Here is a 21,328-nt window from a genome sequence, read left to right as displayed (position 1 = left end):
AATATGAAAGATAAAAAGCTTTTGACTACAATGCTTCCCCATAATTTCAGATACTTCTAGCCGTAAACTTACTATGTTGCGTGCGCAAATGGTAGATGCCACTCATCAATACAATTTGGAACATCTGCTTGCAATTTAGTAGCGCATGTAAAAATTCCCAAATTCTCCACATTTTCCATTGCTTCCTTTTTAGGGAAAAAATTGCACGTAACAAACTCGATTTAAAAGAAAGATCCCCCCTTGGGTTGATCCAAAGCATGTTTCATTTTTACGCGAATTGAAAACACAAAAATATTGCGCCAACACATATTTAATTGTTCACATGTATACCAAAAAAGATGGATAGTTTGAAAACGACTGGCGGCGATATCAGTGTTATAAGCGATCAATAGTTTTCAACATGCGTTCTATTATCTGGATATCTGTGGTCGTTTTTATTAGGAGTGTTTATAATACACACGAGGTATATTGTTACAGATCTAACCTTAAGGGTATGTACTGAGATTTTTAAAGGTAAAAGTACAAAAAATAGGCGTAAATTAGTGAAAACAGAAATGATTATAGACTCGGTGAAAATGACGTGGACTCGAAATCAAATCCGAGTTCAAAAAATGCGTGGATTCGACTCGAGTCCGGGTCCGAAATTCGGCCTATCCCTATTATAAATACATTAAATTCATTACTCATGGTCATCGTGACGAAATAAACGAGTTTCGGTCAGTCCATTGTGCCCGAAGAAAAGTTTGCAAAGCTAATTGCACATCCACGTTGCATACCTGGAATGTTTGGCAGTTCTTATATTTGCAAGTAATTTTTCAATTATGAAAGTTAGCAAGTCAGCCCTCCGCACACGACTATTGGACGAGCATTTGCATGCTGTCTTAAGACTAGCAAAACAACGCAAAATAAGGCCATAAATCGGAACCAAATATTCAGCACAAGTAAATGCATATGTTTTATGTATCGTTTGCTGTACGATTCAAGTGTAATTTTAACACGATACATTTAGATATTCATTTTTGTACCTAACTTCTTGGTTTGCGGCCCGCGTGGTCAATAAATTCCGAAAAATGGCCCGCGACATGGTTTGAGTTGGAGACTCTCGATTTAGGGAGTGAACATCGGTATTCTACCGTTTGCAGGCAGGACTCCGTACAAACTCAATAATCACCCAACACCGTCGGATAGCATATACTCAATATTATTTAGCCTAGTCCAACTCTAAAAAGTATTAATGGTGTTTTACAGTCAATTTTCTATAGTAGAGTCGTATATTTCACGAAAAAAGAGACTCCAGTCGTGACGCAAAGTGCGAATCGTATAAATAGCGTGGATTTCAAAATCGCCTGTCATATGTGTGAAATTGTTGACACGACGACGACAGGAAATCAATAACATTAACTCCTTTATAATGACTTATTATTGTTTAGCATGTATTTTCAGTCATACAAACCATCCCTGGCGCTGTGATGTTTTGATAAACATGATTTCGACTGCAACGAGATTTTTTAAACGTGTAAAAAACGTAAAATTATTGGTAATTTTCACGCATAGCGGCGCGCATTAGAATGTTTACGTCTTTCTACGCGCATTTCCGTCAAAAAAAGTAACACTTTTTGCATTGAGGGGGGCGTGTGCACTAATAAATAAAGGTGTGAGTCATCAAAATTGTCAATTAGAAGCCTTTAACTGGAAAATCCTGTAAATACAATCGTGAATTTTAGAGTAACCATTCTTGCTATAATAGTGATTTTGGTGTTGTTCTGTTGGAAAATAACACAAGAAAACGTTGAAATAAAAATTAATTTATTAGGAATAATTATTAACCTTCTACTAGACACAAAATCTCGCAAGTTCAATATAAATTTTGGAATTTTGGCGTAAAAAATATTTTTTTCAGAGGAGTGCGTTTTACATATATTTCTGAATAGAGCTCTATCACACGCTATTAAAAAGCCATGAGTGAAACTTTAGGGCTGACAAAAAATAACCCATGTAAAATGGCACTTGCCCGACCGGCTGGGTAGGGTGAATGTACTATAATATAGCTTCCTGACACATTGCTGAATTAATGTGTATCATCCTGATCATCTCCACCTCCCCTTATTTAAATTTTTATTAGATCGAAAAAGTCGTTAACAGAGGCCTGCGATTTTACAAGCTAATTTATTTAGCATCGACGATTGTTTCCTTCTTCGTGAGATGATGATTCAAGAAACGAATATAGATATTTTGCCGTTTAAGAATGGACCATGATATAGCTTTCAAGTTATCAATCAAATTATAGTGATTAAAAGCGTTTAAATAAGAGTTTTGTTTCACCTACCGAAGGCTCATCAAAGTTTATGGTGTTCTTTGTTTATTTTTGGTATTTTATAACACCGTATTTCAATCGTAACATTTTTTCCATCATTTTCAGTCGGAAATGTGAGTTTCAGATTCACTCCTTTAATTACCGTTACGTCGCCAATGATAGCATAATAGTGCGTTTTCACGCACAGTTCCGAGCGATAAAAATTAAGTATTGACGTTCCCGCGGGCCGTGGTACAAGTTTTTTCGTATGCAGGGGACCGCACTCGACCTGGAATATGATGATATATGAGATGAATAATTGAAGTATAATTGAGTAATTGAAGTAATGTGCCCTTATTTTATAAGTGGACTCAACCACGACTTAAGATAAACACAATTATAGAAATACATTTTGAATGTTGGCATTACTCAAATGTCGGCAATGGCGTGATCGCGACGCCTGTTTCAGAAGCTGTTGCATGTGAAATACCGATTTCGAACTACGCGGGGGAACAGAAATATTTGCGTCTTCGCATGTTATGCGCACTTCCAAAATTACGATTAACCAAAATTGAGGAATACTCACATAATGCTACATCGAATATAATGCTATACGAAAACGATAAGAACATCCCTGGTCACTAAGTTTTAAATATATATTCATGAGATAAAAAAAATATCGTAATTTATTTGCAACAGTGACTTCAAAAAATACCAACGCAAAATACTAGAGGTCGCGGCAATATCACAATTATCGCAAATTTTGAAAGGTAACTTCATTTTAATAATTGTCATGCCTTTATATTTTTATCAGCAGTAGCATGATAACCACTGGCATATTCATATCACCCTGGCTACGGTAAAATATTTTATAGTGCCTCAGTTGTTTTTTATATGACGCATACTCGTGTCTTTTGCTTCTAACAAGGCTCTGTACAAGCGGCCACTGACATCCAACAGTAGGTAAGAAGATACTATTTTTAGAAAAACAAGAATCTACCCAATTCGTTACACCCTTGGTGAGATGGTGGTCATGGGATTTTGAACTCGATTTGTGAAACTTGTGATGGTTAAAACCCTGTCTAGCCTATTATCCTGGGGCCATTTCGTATGGTCTCTTTTTCAATATCGTCAACCATTTAACCCCTAAAACGACCCTCATGCCTTTTTAAAAGCGTTTGCTGGAGTTCTATTCCTCGAGGTGACACTAAAGGACGCACATATAATATTTTTTCTAAGGTAACATATCGTAACGATTGGCGCATATTTATACGTTTCTGACTAAAGACAAACTCTACCCAATTCGTCACACCTTAGGTGAGATGGTGGGCGTGGGATTTGAACCCGATTTGTAAAACTCGCGTGATTTTTTAAAGCTGGGTTGCTTTGCTTGTGAGAGCTATAACTATCGGCAATATGATTAGACGAATAATCGATTTATTTTTTTTCGATCATAATTTTTCTTGTCGTATCATGATCAAACAGAACCACAGCACCCCTGACTTTAAGAAATTATCAACATTTTCACACCAAACGTTCATTTACGACTTTTTACGTCATAAAAAATTTCAAAACCAAGGCTCTTATCCAGCAACAACTGATATGCATTTGACCTCTTATTTCTGAGAAGATGACATATTTTCCGATTACAGATTGAAGATGTCAAAGCAAAATACATGAGACCGATATAATGTCATGAATATCGCAAATAAAAACTTCATTTTGACAATTGTATTATTTTGGAATGATTTTTGTTAAACAGTTTCCCACTCAACATAAGAACGATTTATTTAACCCCGTGACATTTCGATTTTAGGATTGCGCTTACTTACTTAGAACAAAAACCAGGATGATTGCCATTCGAATTGTTTATTTAAATCAATTTATAAAATTGAGATATTATCTTTTTCCGAAACATATATTCTATCAACTACCCTATAATCGCTGCAAAACCGTTTATAATTTTCCAAACCTATTTATATTCAGTTGAAGAAACTTGACGTCTGGGGAAACGGATCCTTGGGAGTGGAAGGTGTTTCCCAGCTCGCATCTGTCGTTTTACAATGTGAAGTGGAAGATGTTAACATGAGCTTGTGCGAACTGACAGCTGAAGCAATGGAAGGATTCAAAAACAATACTCGTGGTGCCAAGGTGAAATTGAGATTGATCTCGATTATTTATTTTCGTCTTATACTGGTGAGCCTTTTTTATTCACCATTTGTAGGCAGGGGCGGACTCTTCCCATATTTGGGGGCTGAACTTGCATTGTCAACCAAGAATCATGGTGTCGTGTCGATACATTGTTACGTCACAATATTCTTCTGTCATTCTCTTACAATTTTACTGTTCAAATACCCGGTACCACGGGACCTATACCCCTTTGCTTGGAAACGACCCCTTGAATTTCGACAGAATAACCTACTGCTCTTGCTGGCGTACAGAAACGTCAAATTTGAGGAGTTCTATTTGGCCATTGTTTGAATATTAATTTTGCATCAAGCGCGCCGACGCCGTTTCCTAGACAGAGGATTATCAAAGAAGAAAATAACATATTCTATGCATTTTTCGCTAAATTTAGGGGTAGAAATATTATTCTGGCCGGCATTTTGACTCAAAATAGCATTCACGATTCACGCGATGCCGACTTTGCATAGTTTTTATTCGATGCAAAAATAACACAGACAAGATAAAAAAAAAGTAAACTATCGTCTTCATGAATATCCGCATTCCTGAGCCAGTGAAGATAATATTGTTAACCTTTTTAAAATTCGGACGGTTAGTTCACAAACGCTGATAATACAGATCAAACAAACGCAAAACATAAAAATCCGAATAAAAGTAGTTGAGTTCTGAATTCCCTTCATAATAATTGTCTTAAACATACGTCACCGATGTGGACTCCTATTCTGCCAGAAATATAAAAACCAAACTTCGACATCCGCCGTTGCGTAAGAATTAGTACTTGTGTAAGAAAAAGAAAACGGACGGAAAGCTAGCTTACAAACATTAGGATGGCTAACGTTCTGGACTTTTGTTAGATATTCAAAATATTCGGTAATCGATAGAAATATTTGAATTATTTAGGTTGATGAAAATATTTGATTTTCTCCATCCTAGCTATCTTTAATCACGCCGGTATTCCGGTGAAACGCATGGTCGTTGTAGCTCTTGATGCAACTAAATGGGACCTTTATTAAATTTAGTAAATTGCACTCAATAAAATGCGTGGTGGAGTTGGCAATCATTTTACATCTTGAGCACTAAAACAGTTGGATTTTAGGTTTCTGTGGTCTGGAAATCTTTTTTTTATCGGTGTTTCAATGTCATGCGCGAAAAAACAACGTTACGATGTAGTAAAAGTGATGATCTTTACAATCAAATTATACTCGGGCTCTGCAAGGTGTCCGACCTTGTTCGTAAGTAAACGCGATGGAATAGCAGTTGAAGTGGTGGGACTCGACTGTGTTGCCAACGCAGGTTACACATCTCTGGTTTAAATCCAATTTCTATCATCTCAAACAGGGTGAAAAATGCGCAGACAAAGCCGAATTGGGAAAATCCCGTTTCTTCCTAAAACAGTGACCTTTAAATATTGTTATATATCAGTGACTGCTTGTACATAGCTTTTTTCGGAGAGAAAGATTCAAATAAGTGTCCTATAAAAATCTTTATTGTGGTCTTTACAGAATTTCCGTCACAGGTATCTTAGTTACGGAATAACAATGTAAAACCCAAACTACGCCCATCCATAGCGATTTTATAGTTACGTAGCGTAGCGATAACCTCACACTTATTCATGAAATTCTGACTGTCAGAAATTCACAAAGCATTGCATTAGTTTGATAGGCAATATTGTTCGAAATTGAACCTTCACACTGAGCATACAACCCGTCGTGTAAGAAGAAGCAATCGAAATACATCGAGAAATATAGCATAATATAGTGGATAAACACATCATGAATTCGTCGCAACGATGAATTTCATTATCTGAAAACAAAATCTTAAAATATTCAAAGAGAAAAACCAGAGGCTGTGATAATACCGCGTATATCACAAAGAATTTGCACTATTTTGAGGGTGATTCCGAAGTATGTGTACAAGGATGACGCACAACTTGAACATAGCATTTGTACCAGGTTGGAGTTAGCAGGTTGTGCGCCATCTTGGTACGAATACTACGGTAGCACCATTTTGAGAGCTGAAATGTTTCGGGAAATTTGGATTTCTAACTTGGTACGCCAACATAGTTGAGCCCATAACTTTATGAAACCAAAATTGTGAATTAATTATCTTTGGTATTTTTGGTATGTCATCGACACCGACAAAGCCCAATACTAAGAAAGTCATGAAAAGTGTTTCATTTGTACAAAATGCATTATTCTGCGCAATCAAAAATTTGTAATAAAGAGAGAACCAAATTAACTATTTTATTGAATTATGTCAATGCTGTATATTTGGACCAAATAGTCTATATTGTAAAGAATATTCAACAAGCCACAATTTATTGATTTTCCTACGAGCCTCAATTACCTGTATCCCTAGGCCTAGTCCAATAGTTTTCCTCATGCGGTTCATTTGTAATTGCAATTAATATTTGTGATATATACTGGGTAAATGTACTAACTTATAATTATACGAAGTGTGATTACTATTCTCTCTGTACAAGAAAAAGCGATCGGTTCAATGAAGAGAAATGTCAATGATAGGTATGTCTGTACTCGAATACTAAATTATTCTAGAATAACACTGAAAACACATTTCGAATATCGTTCAAACATATTTAACTGGGCCAAAGCTATACCGCGTGGGAGTTTTAAACACTTTATTTCTCACCATATGTAAGTGAAAGCAAAACTGAATTGATGCACACTGCTGAAATAATGTGCACTACCCTGATACCCCCCCCCCCCCCCCCCCCCTTTATTTAAATTTTCGCCAGTTTGGAAATCTCGCCTGCGATTTTCAGAGGTTAATCAATTTAGCATTGACGATTTGTTTCCCTCTGCGTGAGATGATGCTTTAGAGCCGGGGTCGCCAACACGCGGCCCTCGTCATGGTTGGGATTTTTCCAGAAAAACTAAAATAGTACGTTTTATTTAGTAAGTTTTATCGTGTCATTTATCATCAAGAGGACGGTCCGACAAACTGTAAAAAGTGAGACAGAAATTTTTTCCCCTGTCATTCTACCTTACCTCGTTCATGTATTATTCTGTGGTTATAATTCAATTATAAATACATTAATTTCATTTCGCATGTTCATCGTGACGAAATAAACGAGTTTCGGTCAGTCCATTGTGCCCGAAGAAAGATTTGCAAGGATAATTGCACATTCACGTTGCATACCTGCAATGTTTGGCAGTTCTTATATTTGCAAGTAATTTTTGAACTATGGAAGTTAGCAAGTCAGCCCTACGCACACGACTAATGGACGGGCATTTGCATGCTGTCTCAAGACTAGCAAAACAACGCAAAATAAGGCCATCAATCGGAACCAAATATCCAGACCAAGTAAATGCATATGTTTTATGTTTCGTTTGCTGTACGATTCAAGTGTAATTTTAACACGATACATTCAGATACTCTTTTTTGTACCTAATTTCTTGGTTTGCGGACCGCGTGGACAATAAATTTCAAAAAGTGGCGGGCGACATGGTTTGAGTTGGAGACCCTTGATTCAGGAAGCAAATATCGGTATTTTGCCATTTAGGAATGGACCATGATATAGCTTTCAAGTTATCAATCAAATTATAGTGATTTAAAGCGTCTCAACTAGAGTTTTGTTTCACCTACCGAAAGCTCGTCAAAGTTCAAAGTGTTCCTCGGTTATTTTTTGGTATTTGAAACCATCGTATTTCAGTCGTAAGATTTTTTTCATTATTTTCAGTGAAAAATGTGAGTTTCAGATTCACTCCTTTATTAATTACTTTCACGTCGCCAATGATCGCATAATAGTGCGTTTTTACAGTTCTGAGTGATAGAAATTAATTATCGACGTTCGCGTGGCACAATAAGTTTTGTCGTATGCAGGGGACCGCACTCGACCTGGAATATGATGATATATGAATTGAATAATTAAAGTATAATTGAGTAATTAAAGTAATGTGCCTTTATTTAATAATTGGACGCAACCACGATTTGAGTTAAACACAATTTTGGAAATATAGAAACACATTTTGAATGTTGGTATTGGTCATGAGTTGAATACTTGACGCAACAAAAAAATCATTGTCCGCCAAAAATGTCGGCAATGGCGTGATCGCGACGCCTGTTTCAGAAGACTGTGCTGCCAATACACATCTCGAGTTTAATCCCATTTATTTAAAAATGCGCAGTCAAGGCTGAATTGGGAAGAAACCGTTCCTTCCTAGAATAGTGGCCCTAACATGTTGTTAGATATCAGTGGCCGCTTGTACATGGCTTTCTTCGCACAAAATAAATCAAATAAAAGTTGTTTGAAAATCTTCATTAGTGTTTATATACAGTTTTCGTCACTGGTATCTTAGTTATGGAATAACATGATAAAACTCAAACAACGCTCATCGATTACCATAGTCACGTATCGTAGCGCGCTTCATATGTTTGATAGGAATAACTCTGCGCAATTGGGCATAGAAACCTATTGTGTATGAAAATATAATGGAATTATTTAAAAATTTATCAAAATTTAGTGAAAAAACATGAATTCGTCGCAACGTTGAATTTGATATCAAATACAAAATATAAATCCAAGCGAAATACTAGAGGCCGTGATAATATCACATGTATCACAAATAAATGTCAACTGTCAACTATTTTAAGAGCGGTAATGTTTCGGAAAATTCGGATCTTCACCTTGCAATGCCAACATAGCTAGGCCCAAACAATTATGAAATCATCATTTTGAATTAATTATTTTGTTATTAGTACGATTCGGTTCGTTTAATACTAGGACTTACTACAGTATCATATCGTAAAGATTAGCGCATATTCAAACGATTCTGACTAATCAGTGTTTTATTTGTATGAGGAGCATTATTCTGTGCAGTCAAAAATTTATAATAAACATAGAAGCAGTTGTGCAAGGAAAAGCGGTTGGTTTAATAAAGAGAAATGTCAATGATAGGGATGTCCGTTCCCGAATACTAAACTGTTCTGAAATACCACAGAAAAAACATTCCGAATATCGTTTAAACTAACTAAATTAACTATGCTGCATGGGTGTTTTAATGGTGATCACGTAGTATTTGTACCAAGATGGCGTACAACCTGAACATAGCATGTGTACAAGGTTAGGGCTAGCAGGTTATTCGCCATCTTGGTACGAATACTACGGGAGCTTCATTTGAATCACTTTATTACTCACCTTCTGTAAGAGAAAGTAAAACATGGCATATTGAAAAGTCTGTCAAAGTAAACTGGCCCATTCCTACATTATTGTGCATCATCCTGATCTTCCAGAGTTTTGTTTCACCTACCGAAGGCTCATCCAAGTTCATGGTGTTCTTCGTTTATTTTTGGTATTTAATAACACCGTATTTCAGTCGTAATATTTTCTCCATTATTTTCAGTCGGAAATGTGAGTTTCAGATTCACTCATTTTATTTACCGTTACGTCGCCAATGATCGCATAATAGTGCGTTTTCACGCACAGTTCCGAGCGATAAAAATTAATTATCGATGTTCCCGTGGCACAATAAGTTTTCTCGTATGCAGGGTACCGCACTCGACCTGGAATATGATGATATATGAGTTGAATAACTAAAGTATAATTGAGTAATTGAAGTAATGTGTCTTTATTTTATAATTGGACGCAACCACGATTTAAGTTAAACACAATTTTTGAAATATAGAAGTTTAGAAATACGTTTTGAATGTTGGTATTGGTCATGAGTTGAATACTTGACGCAACAAAAAATTCATTGTCCGCCGAAAATATCGGCAATGGCGTGATCGCGACGCCTGTTTCAGAAGCTGTTGCATGTGAAATACCGATTTCGAACTACGCGGGGGGACAGAAATATTGGCGTCTTCGCATGTTATGCGCACTTCAAAAATTAAAAAAATACGATTAACCAAAATTGAGAAATACTAATCGAATATAATGCTATACGAAAACGATAAGAACATTCCTGGTCACTAAGTTTGAAATATATATTCATGAAATAAAAAAAAATACCGTAAATTATTTGCAACAGTGACTTCAAAATAACAACGCAAAATACTAGGGGTCGCGGCAATATCACGATTATCGCAAATTTTGAAATGTAACTTCATTTAATAATTGTCATGCCTTTATATTCTATCAGGAGTAGCATAATAACCACTTTCGCTTTTAAGAAGGCTCTGTAAAAGCAGCCACTGAAAGACAAGAATCCACCTAATTCGTTACACCCTCGGTGAGATGGTTGGCATGGGATTTTGAAAGATTTGTGAAACTCGCGATGGTTAAAACCCTATCTAGCCTAGTATCCTCGGGCCATTTCGTATCGTCTCTTTTTCATTATCGTTAACTATTGAGCCCTAAAACGACCCTCATGGCTTTTTAAAAGTGTATGCTGGAGTTCTCTTCCGCGAGGTGACACATTTTTCTAAATATGCGACCGCATGTCCAAAAACTTGTAGAAATCAACCTTGAACTTGAATGTTATTGAGTCTGATGGATAGATAATTCATTTTAATTTGATCGTTTTCTTATGTTATTTTCCAACAAACAATAACACAACCATTATCATACCTAAAATAGTTACCGAGAAATTCACAATTGTATTTGCGGAATTTGCAAATTCAACACTTCACTCGACGACTTGATAACGCCATGCCCTAATTATTACTGCATATAAACTCCGAACAGCAGCGAATATAATAATTGTCGGTCGCAATTGGCGCAGCAAGTCGTAAACAACCCAATGTGTGTTGTCACAGCGACATTCACGAATGGTTTTACGTTTTATTCTTATTTACATTTTCATCACCCAACTTCCATGCGTGGTGGAAAAAATCTTTTCTTGGAAACATGGATGAAATGAATCCCTAAAATTACCTGCTGAGCCAATACAAAGCCATTATAACGGTGTTATCTGCCGTCAATCTTATCTGGGTTACAAGTTATTCATACCAGCTTTTCAGAGGTCTGAATCAACATTTACAAATCGATGCTATTTATACTTCGGACAGTTTCTGGCGATGCTATAGCGTTTCATTGCTTGTGTTTACTACAGACCATTGAGGGTTGCAATTCTTGGCGGGCCAAACATATTTTTGCAGAAAATTTAAAAATCGAACGGGTGACTGAAAAATCACAATTTTTACTAAGATCATAATTTGAAATTTTATACTTTAAATAGCGAGCGAACAGTCAAGACTCAAGTCGTCTTACTAGGACAAAAATGAAATTTAATGTGACACTTCTTGTTACATTACGCTCGATAAATGTTTGACATCAGGTGACACATTTGATGAAGCCTAGATTAGAACATTTTTTCAATTGGCATCACTAATAGTTCTGTGCTTATTCTTTGTAATGTTCATTTTCAAAATAATTGTTCCCACGCATATGTGCTTCCAAACATCGATGTACATTTTTCGCATGGTTTGTCAAAGTTGGATAGAGATTTCCTTCAAAAAGATACTTTTTATACAAATCAAACATTCACACATATCTCGAATAGAAAGTAGATTTTATTTCCTCATTGCATTGGATCCTAAGAAGCTCTATTCAAATATTTTGTATAACCGTTTCCACGTTAGCATCAAACGGATCACTAACAGACTGAACTCGTTTTCAAGAGAACGAAAGTCACCGAAGCAGAAGGAAAAATCGTTTTGGAACTCCCGTATTACAGAAAAAAAAACATTATAACAAAAACCATTCATAAGCCCACACCATGTCCAATAATCTGATCCTCGAGCGTAGAAAAAATTAAATCAGAATCAACGCAGGCCGGAATATTTTACTCCGCGGGCCGGATTATTTTACTCCGCGGGCCGTGGGTTGCCGACCCCTAAGTTAGAGAGTTGGACTCAACTGTGTTGCCATTACACATCTTTTTTTTAAATCTTCTATCATCTCACCCAGGGTGAAATAATGCGCAGGCAAAGCCGAATTGGAAAGATTCCGTTGCATCCTAGAGTATTGAAATTCACACATCGTTAGATATCAGTGGCCGCTTGTCACATAACTTCGTTCGGGGCGAAAGGTTAAAATAGGCATCGTATAAAAGCATTTTTTGTACAAGTGTGCCGAATTTTTTTTTTATTTGCTCAGTGCGCCGCAAGCAAAAAAGGTTGAGAACCACTGCTCTAATCGCTAGGTCATCGATGCCGACAAAGTTTGATACTAAGAAAGTCTATCAATTTCTAACGCAACATGTCGTAACGATTGGCACATATTTATACGTTTCTGACTAAAGATAAACTCTTCAATCTTTTTAGAGAGACAAGAATCTACCCAATTCGTCACACCTTGGGTGAGATGGTGGGCGTGGGATTTGAACCCGATTTGTAAAACTCGCGTGATTTTTTGAAGCTGGGTTGCTTTGCTCGTGAGAGCTAAAACTATCGGCATTTGATTAGACAACTAATCGATTTGTTTTTTTTTCGACCATAATTTTTCTAGTCGTATCATGATAAAACAGAAGCACAGCACTTCTGACTTCAAGAAATTATCAACAATTTCACACCAAACGTTCACTTACGACTTTTAACGTCATAAAAAATTTCCAAACCAAGGCTCTTATCCAGCAACAACTGATATGCATTTGACTTCTTATTTCTAAGGAGATGACATATTTTCCGATTGAGATCCGATGAAGATGTCAAAGCAAAATACAAGAGACCGATATAATGTCATGAATATCGCAAATGAAAACTTCATTTTGACAATTGTCTTATTTTAGAATGATTTTTATTAAATTGTTTCCCACTCAACATAAGAACGGTTTATTTAACCCTTTGACCATTTTGATTTTACGGATGCGCTTACTTAATTAGAACAAAAACCAGGATGGTTATCATTCGAATTGTTTATTCAAAACAATTTATAAAATTGAGATAATATCTTTTTCCGAAACATATATTTTATCAACAACCCTATAATCGCTGCAAAACTATTTATGATTTTCCAAACTAATTTATATTCAGTTGAAGAAACTTGACGTCTGGCTAAACAAATCCTTGGGAGTGGAAGGTGTTTCTCAGGTCGCATCTGTCGTTTCACAATGTGGAGTGGAAGATGTTAACATGAGCGGATGCCAACTGACAGCTGAAGCAATGGAAGGATTCAAAAACAATACTCGTGGTGCCAAGGTGACATTGAGATTGATCTCGATTCTTTATTTTCGTCTTATACTGGTGAGCCTTTTTTATTCACCAATTGTAGGCAGGGGCGGACACTTCCCATAATATGGGGGCCGAACTTGCATTGTCAACCAAGAATCATGGTGTCGTGTTGATACATTGTTACGTCACAATATTCTTTTTTGCATTCTTTTACAATTTTACTATTCAAAAAATACCCGGTACCACGGGACCTATACCCCTTTGCTTAGAAACGACCCCTTAAATTTCGACAGAATAACCTACTGCTCCTGCTGGCGTACGGAAACGTCAAATTTGAAGAGTTCTATTTGGCCATCGTTTGAATATTAATTTTGCATCAAGCGCGCCGACGCCGTTTCATAGATTAAGAAATGTCGAAGAAGAAAATAAGATATTCTTTGCATTTTTCGCTAAACTTACGGATAGAAATAATATTCTGGCCGGCATTTTGACTCAAAATATCATTAAGAATTCACGCAATGCCGACTTTGCATAGTTTTTATTCGATGCAAAAATAACACAGACAAGATAGAAAAGCGAACTATCGTCTTCATGAATATCCGCATTCCTGAGCCAGTGAAGATAATATTGTTAACGTTTTTAAAATTCGGACGGTTAATTCACAAACGCTGATAATAAAGATCGAACAAACACAAAACATGAAAATCAGAATAAAAGTAGTTGAATTCTGAATTCCCTCCCTGATAATTGTCTTCAACATACGTCATCGATGTGGACGCTTATTCTGCCAGAAATATAAACACCAAACTTCGACATCCGCCGTTGCGTAAGAATTGGTACTTGTGTAACAAAAAGAAAATGGGCGAACAGCTAGCTTACAACATTAGGATGGCTAAAGTTCTGGACTCTTGTTATATATTTAAAATATTCGGTAATCGATAGAAATATTTGGAAAGTATTCGGGTTGATAAAAATATTTGATTTTCTCCACCCTAGCTATCTTATATCACGCCGGTATTCCAGTGAAACGCATGGTCGTTATAGCTCTTGATGCAACTTAATAGGACCTTTATTAAATTTAGTAAATTGCACCCAATAAAATGCGTGGTGGAGTCGGCGAACATTTAACATCTTGAGCACTAAAACAGTTGTATTTAAGGTCATTTCTTTGATCTGAAAATTCTATTTTAATCAGTGTTTCGATGTCTTTCGCGAAAAATAAACGTTACGATGTAGTAAAGTCGATGATCATTACCATCAAACTATACTCGGACTCTGCAAGGTGTCCGCCCTTGATTGTAAGTAAGCGCGATGGAATAGCAGTTAAAGTGTTGGGACCTAACTGTGTTGCCAACGCAGGTTACACATCTCTGGTTCAAATTCAACTTCTACCATCTCAAACAGGGTGAAAAATGCGCAGACAAAGCCGAATTGGGAAAATCCCATTTCTTCCTAAAACAGTGACCTTTAAATATCGTTATATATCAGTGGCTGCTTGTACATAGCTTTTTTCGGAGAGAAAGCTTTAAATAAGTGTCCTATAAAAATCTTTATTGCGGTCTTTACAGAATTTCCGTCACAGGTATCTTAGTTACGAAATAACAATATAAAACCCAAACTACGCCCATCCATATCGATTTTATAGTTACGTAGCATAGCGATAACCTTGCACTTATTCATAAAATTCTGGCTGTCAGAAATTCACAAAGCATTGCATTAGTTTGATAGGCATCATTGTGCGCCATTGAACCTTCACAATGAGCATACAACCCGTCGTCTAAAGAGAAGCAATCGAAATACATCGAGAAATATATCAAAAGATAGCGGACAAACACATGAATTCGTCGCGAACGAGGAATTTCATTATCTGAAACTATAAAAAGAAAACCCAGAGGCCGTGATAATGGCCACGTATATCACAAAAAAAATTTCAACTATTGTGAGGATGATCCCGAAGTATGTGTACCAAGATAGCGCACAACCTGAACATAGTATTTGTACCAGGTTAGGATAAGCAGGTTGTGCGCCATTTTTGTACGAATACTACGGTAGCCCCATTTTGAGAGCTGAAATGTTTCGGGAAATTCGGATTTCTAACTTGCTATACGCTAACATAGTCGAGCCCATAAAATTATGAAATCAACATTTTGAATTGATCATTTTTGTTATTCCTAACCGCCATATCATCGACACCTACATAGCTTAATACTAAGAAAGTATATCAATTTCTACAGTAACATATCGTAACGATTGACGCACATTTATACGTTTCTGACTAGAGACAAACTCTTTAAGTGTGATCTTTAAGTTTAAGATAATAAGATATTCTTTGCATTTTTCGCTAAACGTACGGGTAGAAAAAATATTCTGGGCGGAATTTTGACTCAAAATAGCAATAAGGATTCACGCGATTCACGCATTCTTCATGAATATCCGCATTCCTGAGCCAGTGAAGATAATATTGTTAACCTTTTCAAAATTCGGACGGTTATTTCACAAACGCTGATAATAAAGATCGAACAAACAACGCAAAACATAAAAATCATAATAAAAGTAGTTGAATCCTGAATTCCATCCCTGGTAATGAGGAATTTCATTATCTGAAACTATAAAAAGAAAACCCAGAGGCCGTGATAATGGCCACGTATATCACAAAAAAAATTTCAACTATTGTGAGGATGATCCCGAAGTATGTGTACCAAGATAGCGCACAACCTGAACATAGTATTTGTACCAGGTTAGGATAAGCAGGTTGTGCGCCATTTTTGTACGAATACTACGGTAGCCCCATTTTGAGAGCTGAAATGTTTCGGGAAATTCGGATTTCTAACTTGCTATACGCTAACATAGTCGAGCCCATAAAATTATGAAATCAACATTTTGAATTGATCATTTTTGTTATTCCTAACCGCCATATCATCGACACCTACATAGCTTAATACTAAGAAAGTATATCAATTTCTACAGTAACATATCGTAACGATTGACGCACATTTATACGTTTCTGACTAGAGACAAACTCTTTAAGTGTGATCTTTAAGTTTAAGATAATAAGATATTCTTTGCATTTTTCGCTAAACGTACGGGTAGAAAAAATATTCTGGGCGGAATTTTGACTCAAAATAGCAATAAGGATTCACGCGATTCACGCATTCTTCATGAATATCCGCATTCCTGAGCCAGTGAAGATAATATTGTTAACCTTTTCAAAATTCGGACGGTTATTTCACAAACGCTGATAATAAAGATCGAACAAACAACGCAAAACATAAAAATCATAATAAAAGTAGTTGAATCCTGAATTCCATCCCTGGTAATTGTCTTCAACATACGTCACCGATGTGGACGCCTATTCTGCCAGAAATATAAAAACCAAACTTCGACATCCGCCGTTGCGTAAGAATTGGTACCTGTGTGTAAGAAAAAGAAAACGGACGGAAAGCTAGCTTACAAACATTAGGATGGCTAACGTTCTGATCTCCTGTTATATATTTAGAATATTCGGTAATCGATAGAAATATTTGGAAAGTATTCGGGTTGATAAAAATATTTGATTTTCTCCACCCTAGCTATCTTTAAACACTCCGGTATTCCGATGAAATGCATGGTCGTTATAGCTCTTGATGCAACTTAATAGGAACTTCATTAAATTTAGTAAATTGCACTCAATAAAATGCGTGGTGGAGTCGGCGAACATTTTACATCTTGAGCACTAAAACAGTTGTATTTAAGGTCATTTCTTTGATCTGAAAATTCTATTTTAATCAGTGTTTCGATGTCTTTCGCGAAAAATAAACGTTACGATGTAGTAAAGTCGATGATCATTACCATCAAACTATACTCGGACTCTGCAAGGTGTCCGCCCTTGATTGTAAGTAAGCGCGATGGAATAGCAGTTAAAGTGTTGGGACCTAACTGTGTTGCCAACGCAGGTTACACATCTCTGGTTCAAATTCAACTTCTACCATCTCAAACAGGGTGAAAAATGCGCAGACAAAGCCGAATTGGGAAAATCCCATTTCTTCCTAAAACAGTGACCTTTAAATATCGTTATATATCAGTGGCTGCTTGTACATAGCTTTTTTCGGAGAGAAAGCTTTAAATAAGTGTCCTATAAAAATCTTTATTGTGGTCTTTACAGAATTTCCGTCACAGGTATCTTAGTTACGAAATAACAATATAAAACCCAAACTACGCCCATCCATATCGATTTTATAGTTACGTAGCATAGCGATAACCTTGCACTTATTCATAAAATTCTGGCTGTCAGAAATTCACAAAGCATTGCATTAGTTTGATAGGCATCATTGTGCGCCATTGAACCTTCACAATGAGCATACAACCCGTCGTCTAAAGAGAAGCAATCGAAATACATCGAGAAATATATCAAAAGATAGCGGACAAACACATGAATTCGTCGCGAACGAGGAATTTCATTATCTGAAACTATAAAGAGAAAACCCAGAGGCCGTGATAATGGCCACGTATATCACAAAAAAAATTTCAACTATTGTGAGGATGATCCCGAAGTATGTGTACCAAGATAGCGCACAACCTGAACATAGTATTTGTACCAGGTTAGGATAAGCAGGTTGTGCGCCATTTTTGTACGAATACTACGGTAGCCCCATTTTGAGAGCTGAAATGTTTCGGGAAATTCGGATTTCTAACTTGCTATACGCTAACATAGTCGAGCCCATAAAATTATGAAATCAACATTTTGAATTGATCATTTTTGTTATTCCTAACCGCCATATCATCGACACCTACATAGCTTAATACTAAGAAAGTATATCAATTTCTACAGTAACATATCGTAACGATTGACGCACATTTATACGTTTCTGACTAGAGACAAACTCTTTAAGTGTTTCATTTGTACAAAATGCATTATTCTGTGCAATCAGAAATTCATAATAAAGAAAGAACCAAATTAACTATTCCATTGAATTATGTCAATCAGTGTTCCCTTTAAGAAAATTTCATACTGCGCAAATGTTGTTTTTACTGAGCAAGGCAAGTCTGAGCAGAATCCTAAATTGTTTGCAAACTTTGTGAAAAGTTACAATAGTAGCCTATCATATATTATCTGAATGCAAACAAACCACGCGTTTACCTTCTGCTGTACTTAATGTACAATCTCAACATTTTTGTTGTTGAAATATCATTGCTTCCATCATAATCAGGGCATGAAATTTTGCTTATCTACTGCATGATTTCTTCCTTGATGTCAAAGTCTATGCTCTTCAAAACATTTTGCTTCACCATGCATGTGGCAATTTATTGTATTTTGACATACGACTATTTGTTACTTTGAGGGACGATAATGCTGAATTCAGCTTAACACATAATAGAACACTATCTATGTGAGGCTTTATTTTTCTTGATTTCACTCTCTTCAGCGTTCGGTATTGCGGTGAAAAAGTTCGAAGAACCTTCTTATGTACCCACGTTTCTCTTCTGAGTTTATGCATCTAGTTTGTCAATGTGCTTTCATGATTTAAATGGCGTTTTAGATAGTCAGCTTCCCATTCCCACCCACGATTTGCCTTTTCCTAATTACTATCTGGTGCCACTTCCGACAAACTTTGCAGGATATCACATTCTTGACGCGGATTAGCAATAAATTTCGCAAATTTTAGTAGTTAGTTTTATTAACTTATTCATACCGGTATCACAATTTTCTTATTTTTAGCCTCGCTTCCTTGAATGTACATTTTACTCACACGCCAAATAAAGAACACTAGTATATTGGTTTTGGTTAAAAATTTTAACCTAAAATGCTTAACACTCTAGTAATTTCTGGTGAAACATACTTATTATATAATCATTCAGTATAAGCTCATATGTTCCAATCTTGAGATTCAAGCAAATTTCCTGTAACAAGCAGTGGGCACATTTGATACATTTAAAATTTTATCTTCATCTGTGTTAACTTCACTATAGACAATAACAAGATTTGACGGGGTCGACAACACGAAATCAATAGCGCGCGATGAATGTTTCAAAATGCGACACTGGCCCGCGCTGGCATACAGAAATCAAGGTACTTGAGCATGACAGACACATGTGTGACATCACAATGATCACCAAAATACGCGTGAAACATAGAAGAATTTTAGACAAGCGTTAATAAAATGACATATGAAAATATGATCCGCGCTTCAAAAACGAAATGTTGCAACTGCGCGAGAATGAGATTTTACTCCGCAAATGTTTTGGTGGTACATCGCAATTGCGCAGCTTAGAGGGAACCTTGATGTCAATGCTGTATATTTGGGTTAAATAGTTCATCATTCATATTGTAAAAGAATATTCAACGATCCACAATTTATTGATTTTCCTACGAGCCTCAATTACCTGTATCCCTAGTCCAATAGTTTTCCTCATGCGGTTCATTTGTAATTGCAATTAATATTTGTGATATATACTGGATAAATGTACTAACCTATAATTATACCAAGTGTGATTACTATTCTTTCTGCTGCACGAAATGCATTCATTGCAAAGTGCTTAGGATATATAGAAACTAATATTAAAAAAAGAACCAGTGTAGAAGAAAAAGCGATCGGTTCAATGAAGAGAAATGTCAATGATAGGTATGTTCGTGCTCTAGTACTAAATCATTCTAGAATAACACTGAAAACAAATTTCGATTATCGTTCGAACATAATCACCTGAGCCAAAGCTATACTGCTTGGGAGTTTCATCACTTTATTTCTTATGGCAAGTCTAATGAGAAGTCAATTTGAACTGATGCACACTGCTGAAATAATGTGCACCACCTTGACCCCCCCCCCCCCCCTCCTTATTTTATATTTCCGCCAGATCGAAAATTTCGCCTCCGATTTTCAGAGGTTAATTTATTTAGCATTCACGATTGTTTCCCTTTGCGTGAGGTGATGATTCCCTTTGCGTGAGCTGATGAGTGTACATCGGTATTTTGCTGTTTAAGAATGAACTATAACATAGCTTCCAAGATATCAATCAAATTATAGCGATTCGAAGCATCTAAAGTTTTTTTTTATCTGCTACAGGCTCATAAATCAAAGTTTATGGTGTTCTTCGTTTATTTTTGGTATTTTATAACACCGTATTTCAATCGTAATGTTTTCTCCAATATTTTCAGTCGGAAATTTGAGTTTCAGATTTACTCCTTTAAATACCGTTACGTCACCAATGATCGCATGATAGTTGTCCGTTGAAAATGTCGGCAATTGCGTGATCGTGACGTCTGTTTCAGAAGCTGTTGCATGTGAAATACCGATTTCGAACTACGCGGGGGAACTACAGAAATATTGGCGTTTTCGCGTGTTATGCGCACTTCAAAAATTACGATTAACCAAAATTGAGGAATACTAATCGAATATAATGCCATACTAAAACGATAAGAACATCCCTGGTCACTGAGTTTTAAATATATATTCATGCCATAAAAAAAAACCGTAAATTATTTGCAACAGTGACTTTAAAAAATAACAACGCAAAAATTAGAGATAGCGGCAATATCACGATTATCACAAATTTTGAAATGTAACTTCATTTTAATAATTGTCATGTCTTCATATTTTATCAGGATAAGCATGATAACCACTGGCATATTCATATCACCCTGACTACGGTAAAATATATCAAAGGGCCTCGGTTGTTTTTTATAGGATGCATGCACGTCTTACTCGCGTCTTTCGCTTCTAACAAGGCTCTGTAAAAGCGGCCACTGACATCTAACAATAGGTAAGAAGACACTATTTTTAGAAAAACAAGAATCTACCCAATTTG

At 36.2% G+C, this 21,328-nt stretch overlaps 1 protein-coding gene across 1 annotated transcript in view; it reads left to right on the top strand.

The window, feature by feature from the left end:
• The window catches only part of LOC120326636 (uncharacterized), a 43,309-nt gene that overhangs the window by 17,090 nt on the left and 4,891 nt on the right, over positions 1 to 21,328 (top strand). The window contains exons 14-15 of the mRNA XM_078111853.1: positions 4,280 to 4,444; positions 13,412 to 13,576. Of these exons, the coding sequence (XP_077967979.1) occupies positions 4,280 to 4,444; positions 13,412 to 13,576 (330 nt within the window). The remainder of the gene's footprint in view (positions 1 to 4,279; positions 4,445 to 13,411; positions 13,577 to 21,328) is intronic.

The sequence above is a fragment of the Styela clava genome, chromosome 4, assembly GCF_964204865.1.
Source record: "Styela clava chromosome 4, kaStyClav1.hap1.2, whole genome shotgun sequence".
Lineage (NCBI taxonomy): Eukaryota > Metazoa > Chordata > Ascidiacea > Stolidobranchia > Styelidae > Styela > Styela clava.
Note: the sequence above shows the minus strand (reverse complement) of the source record. Positions and strands in the feature narration are given on the sequence as shown.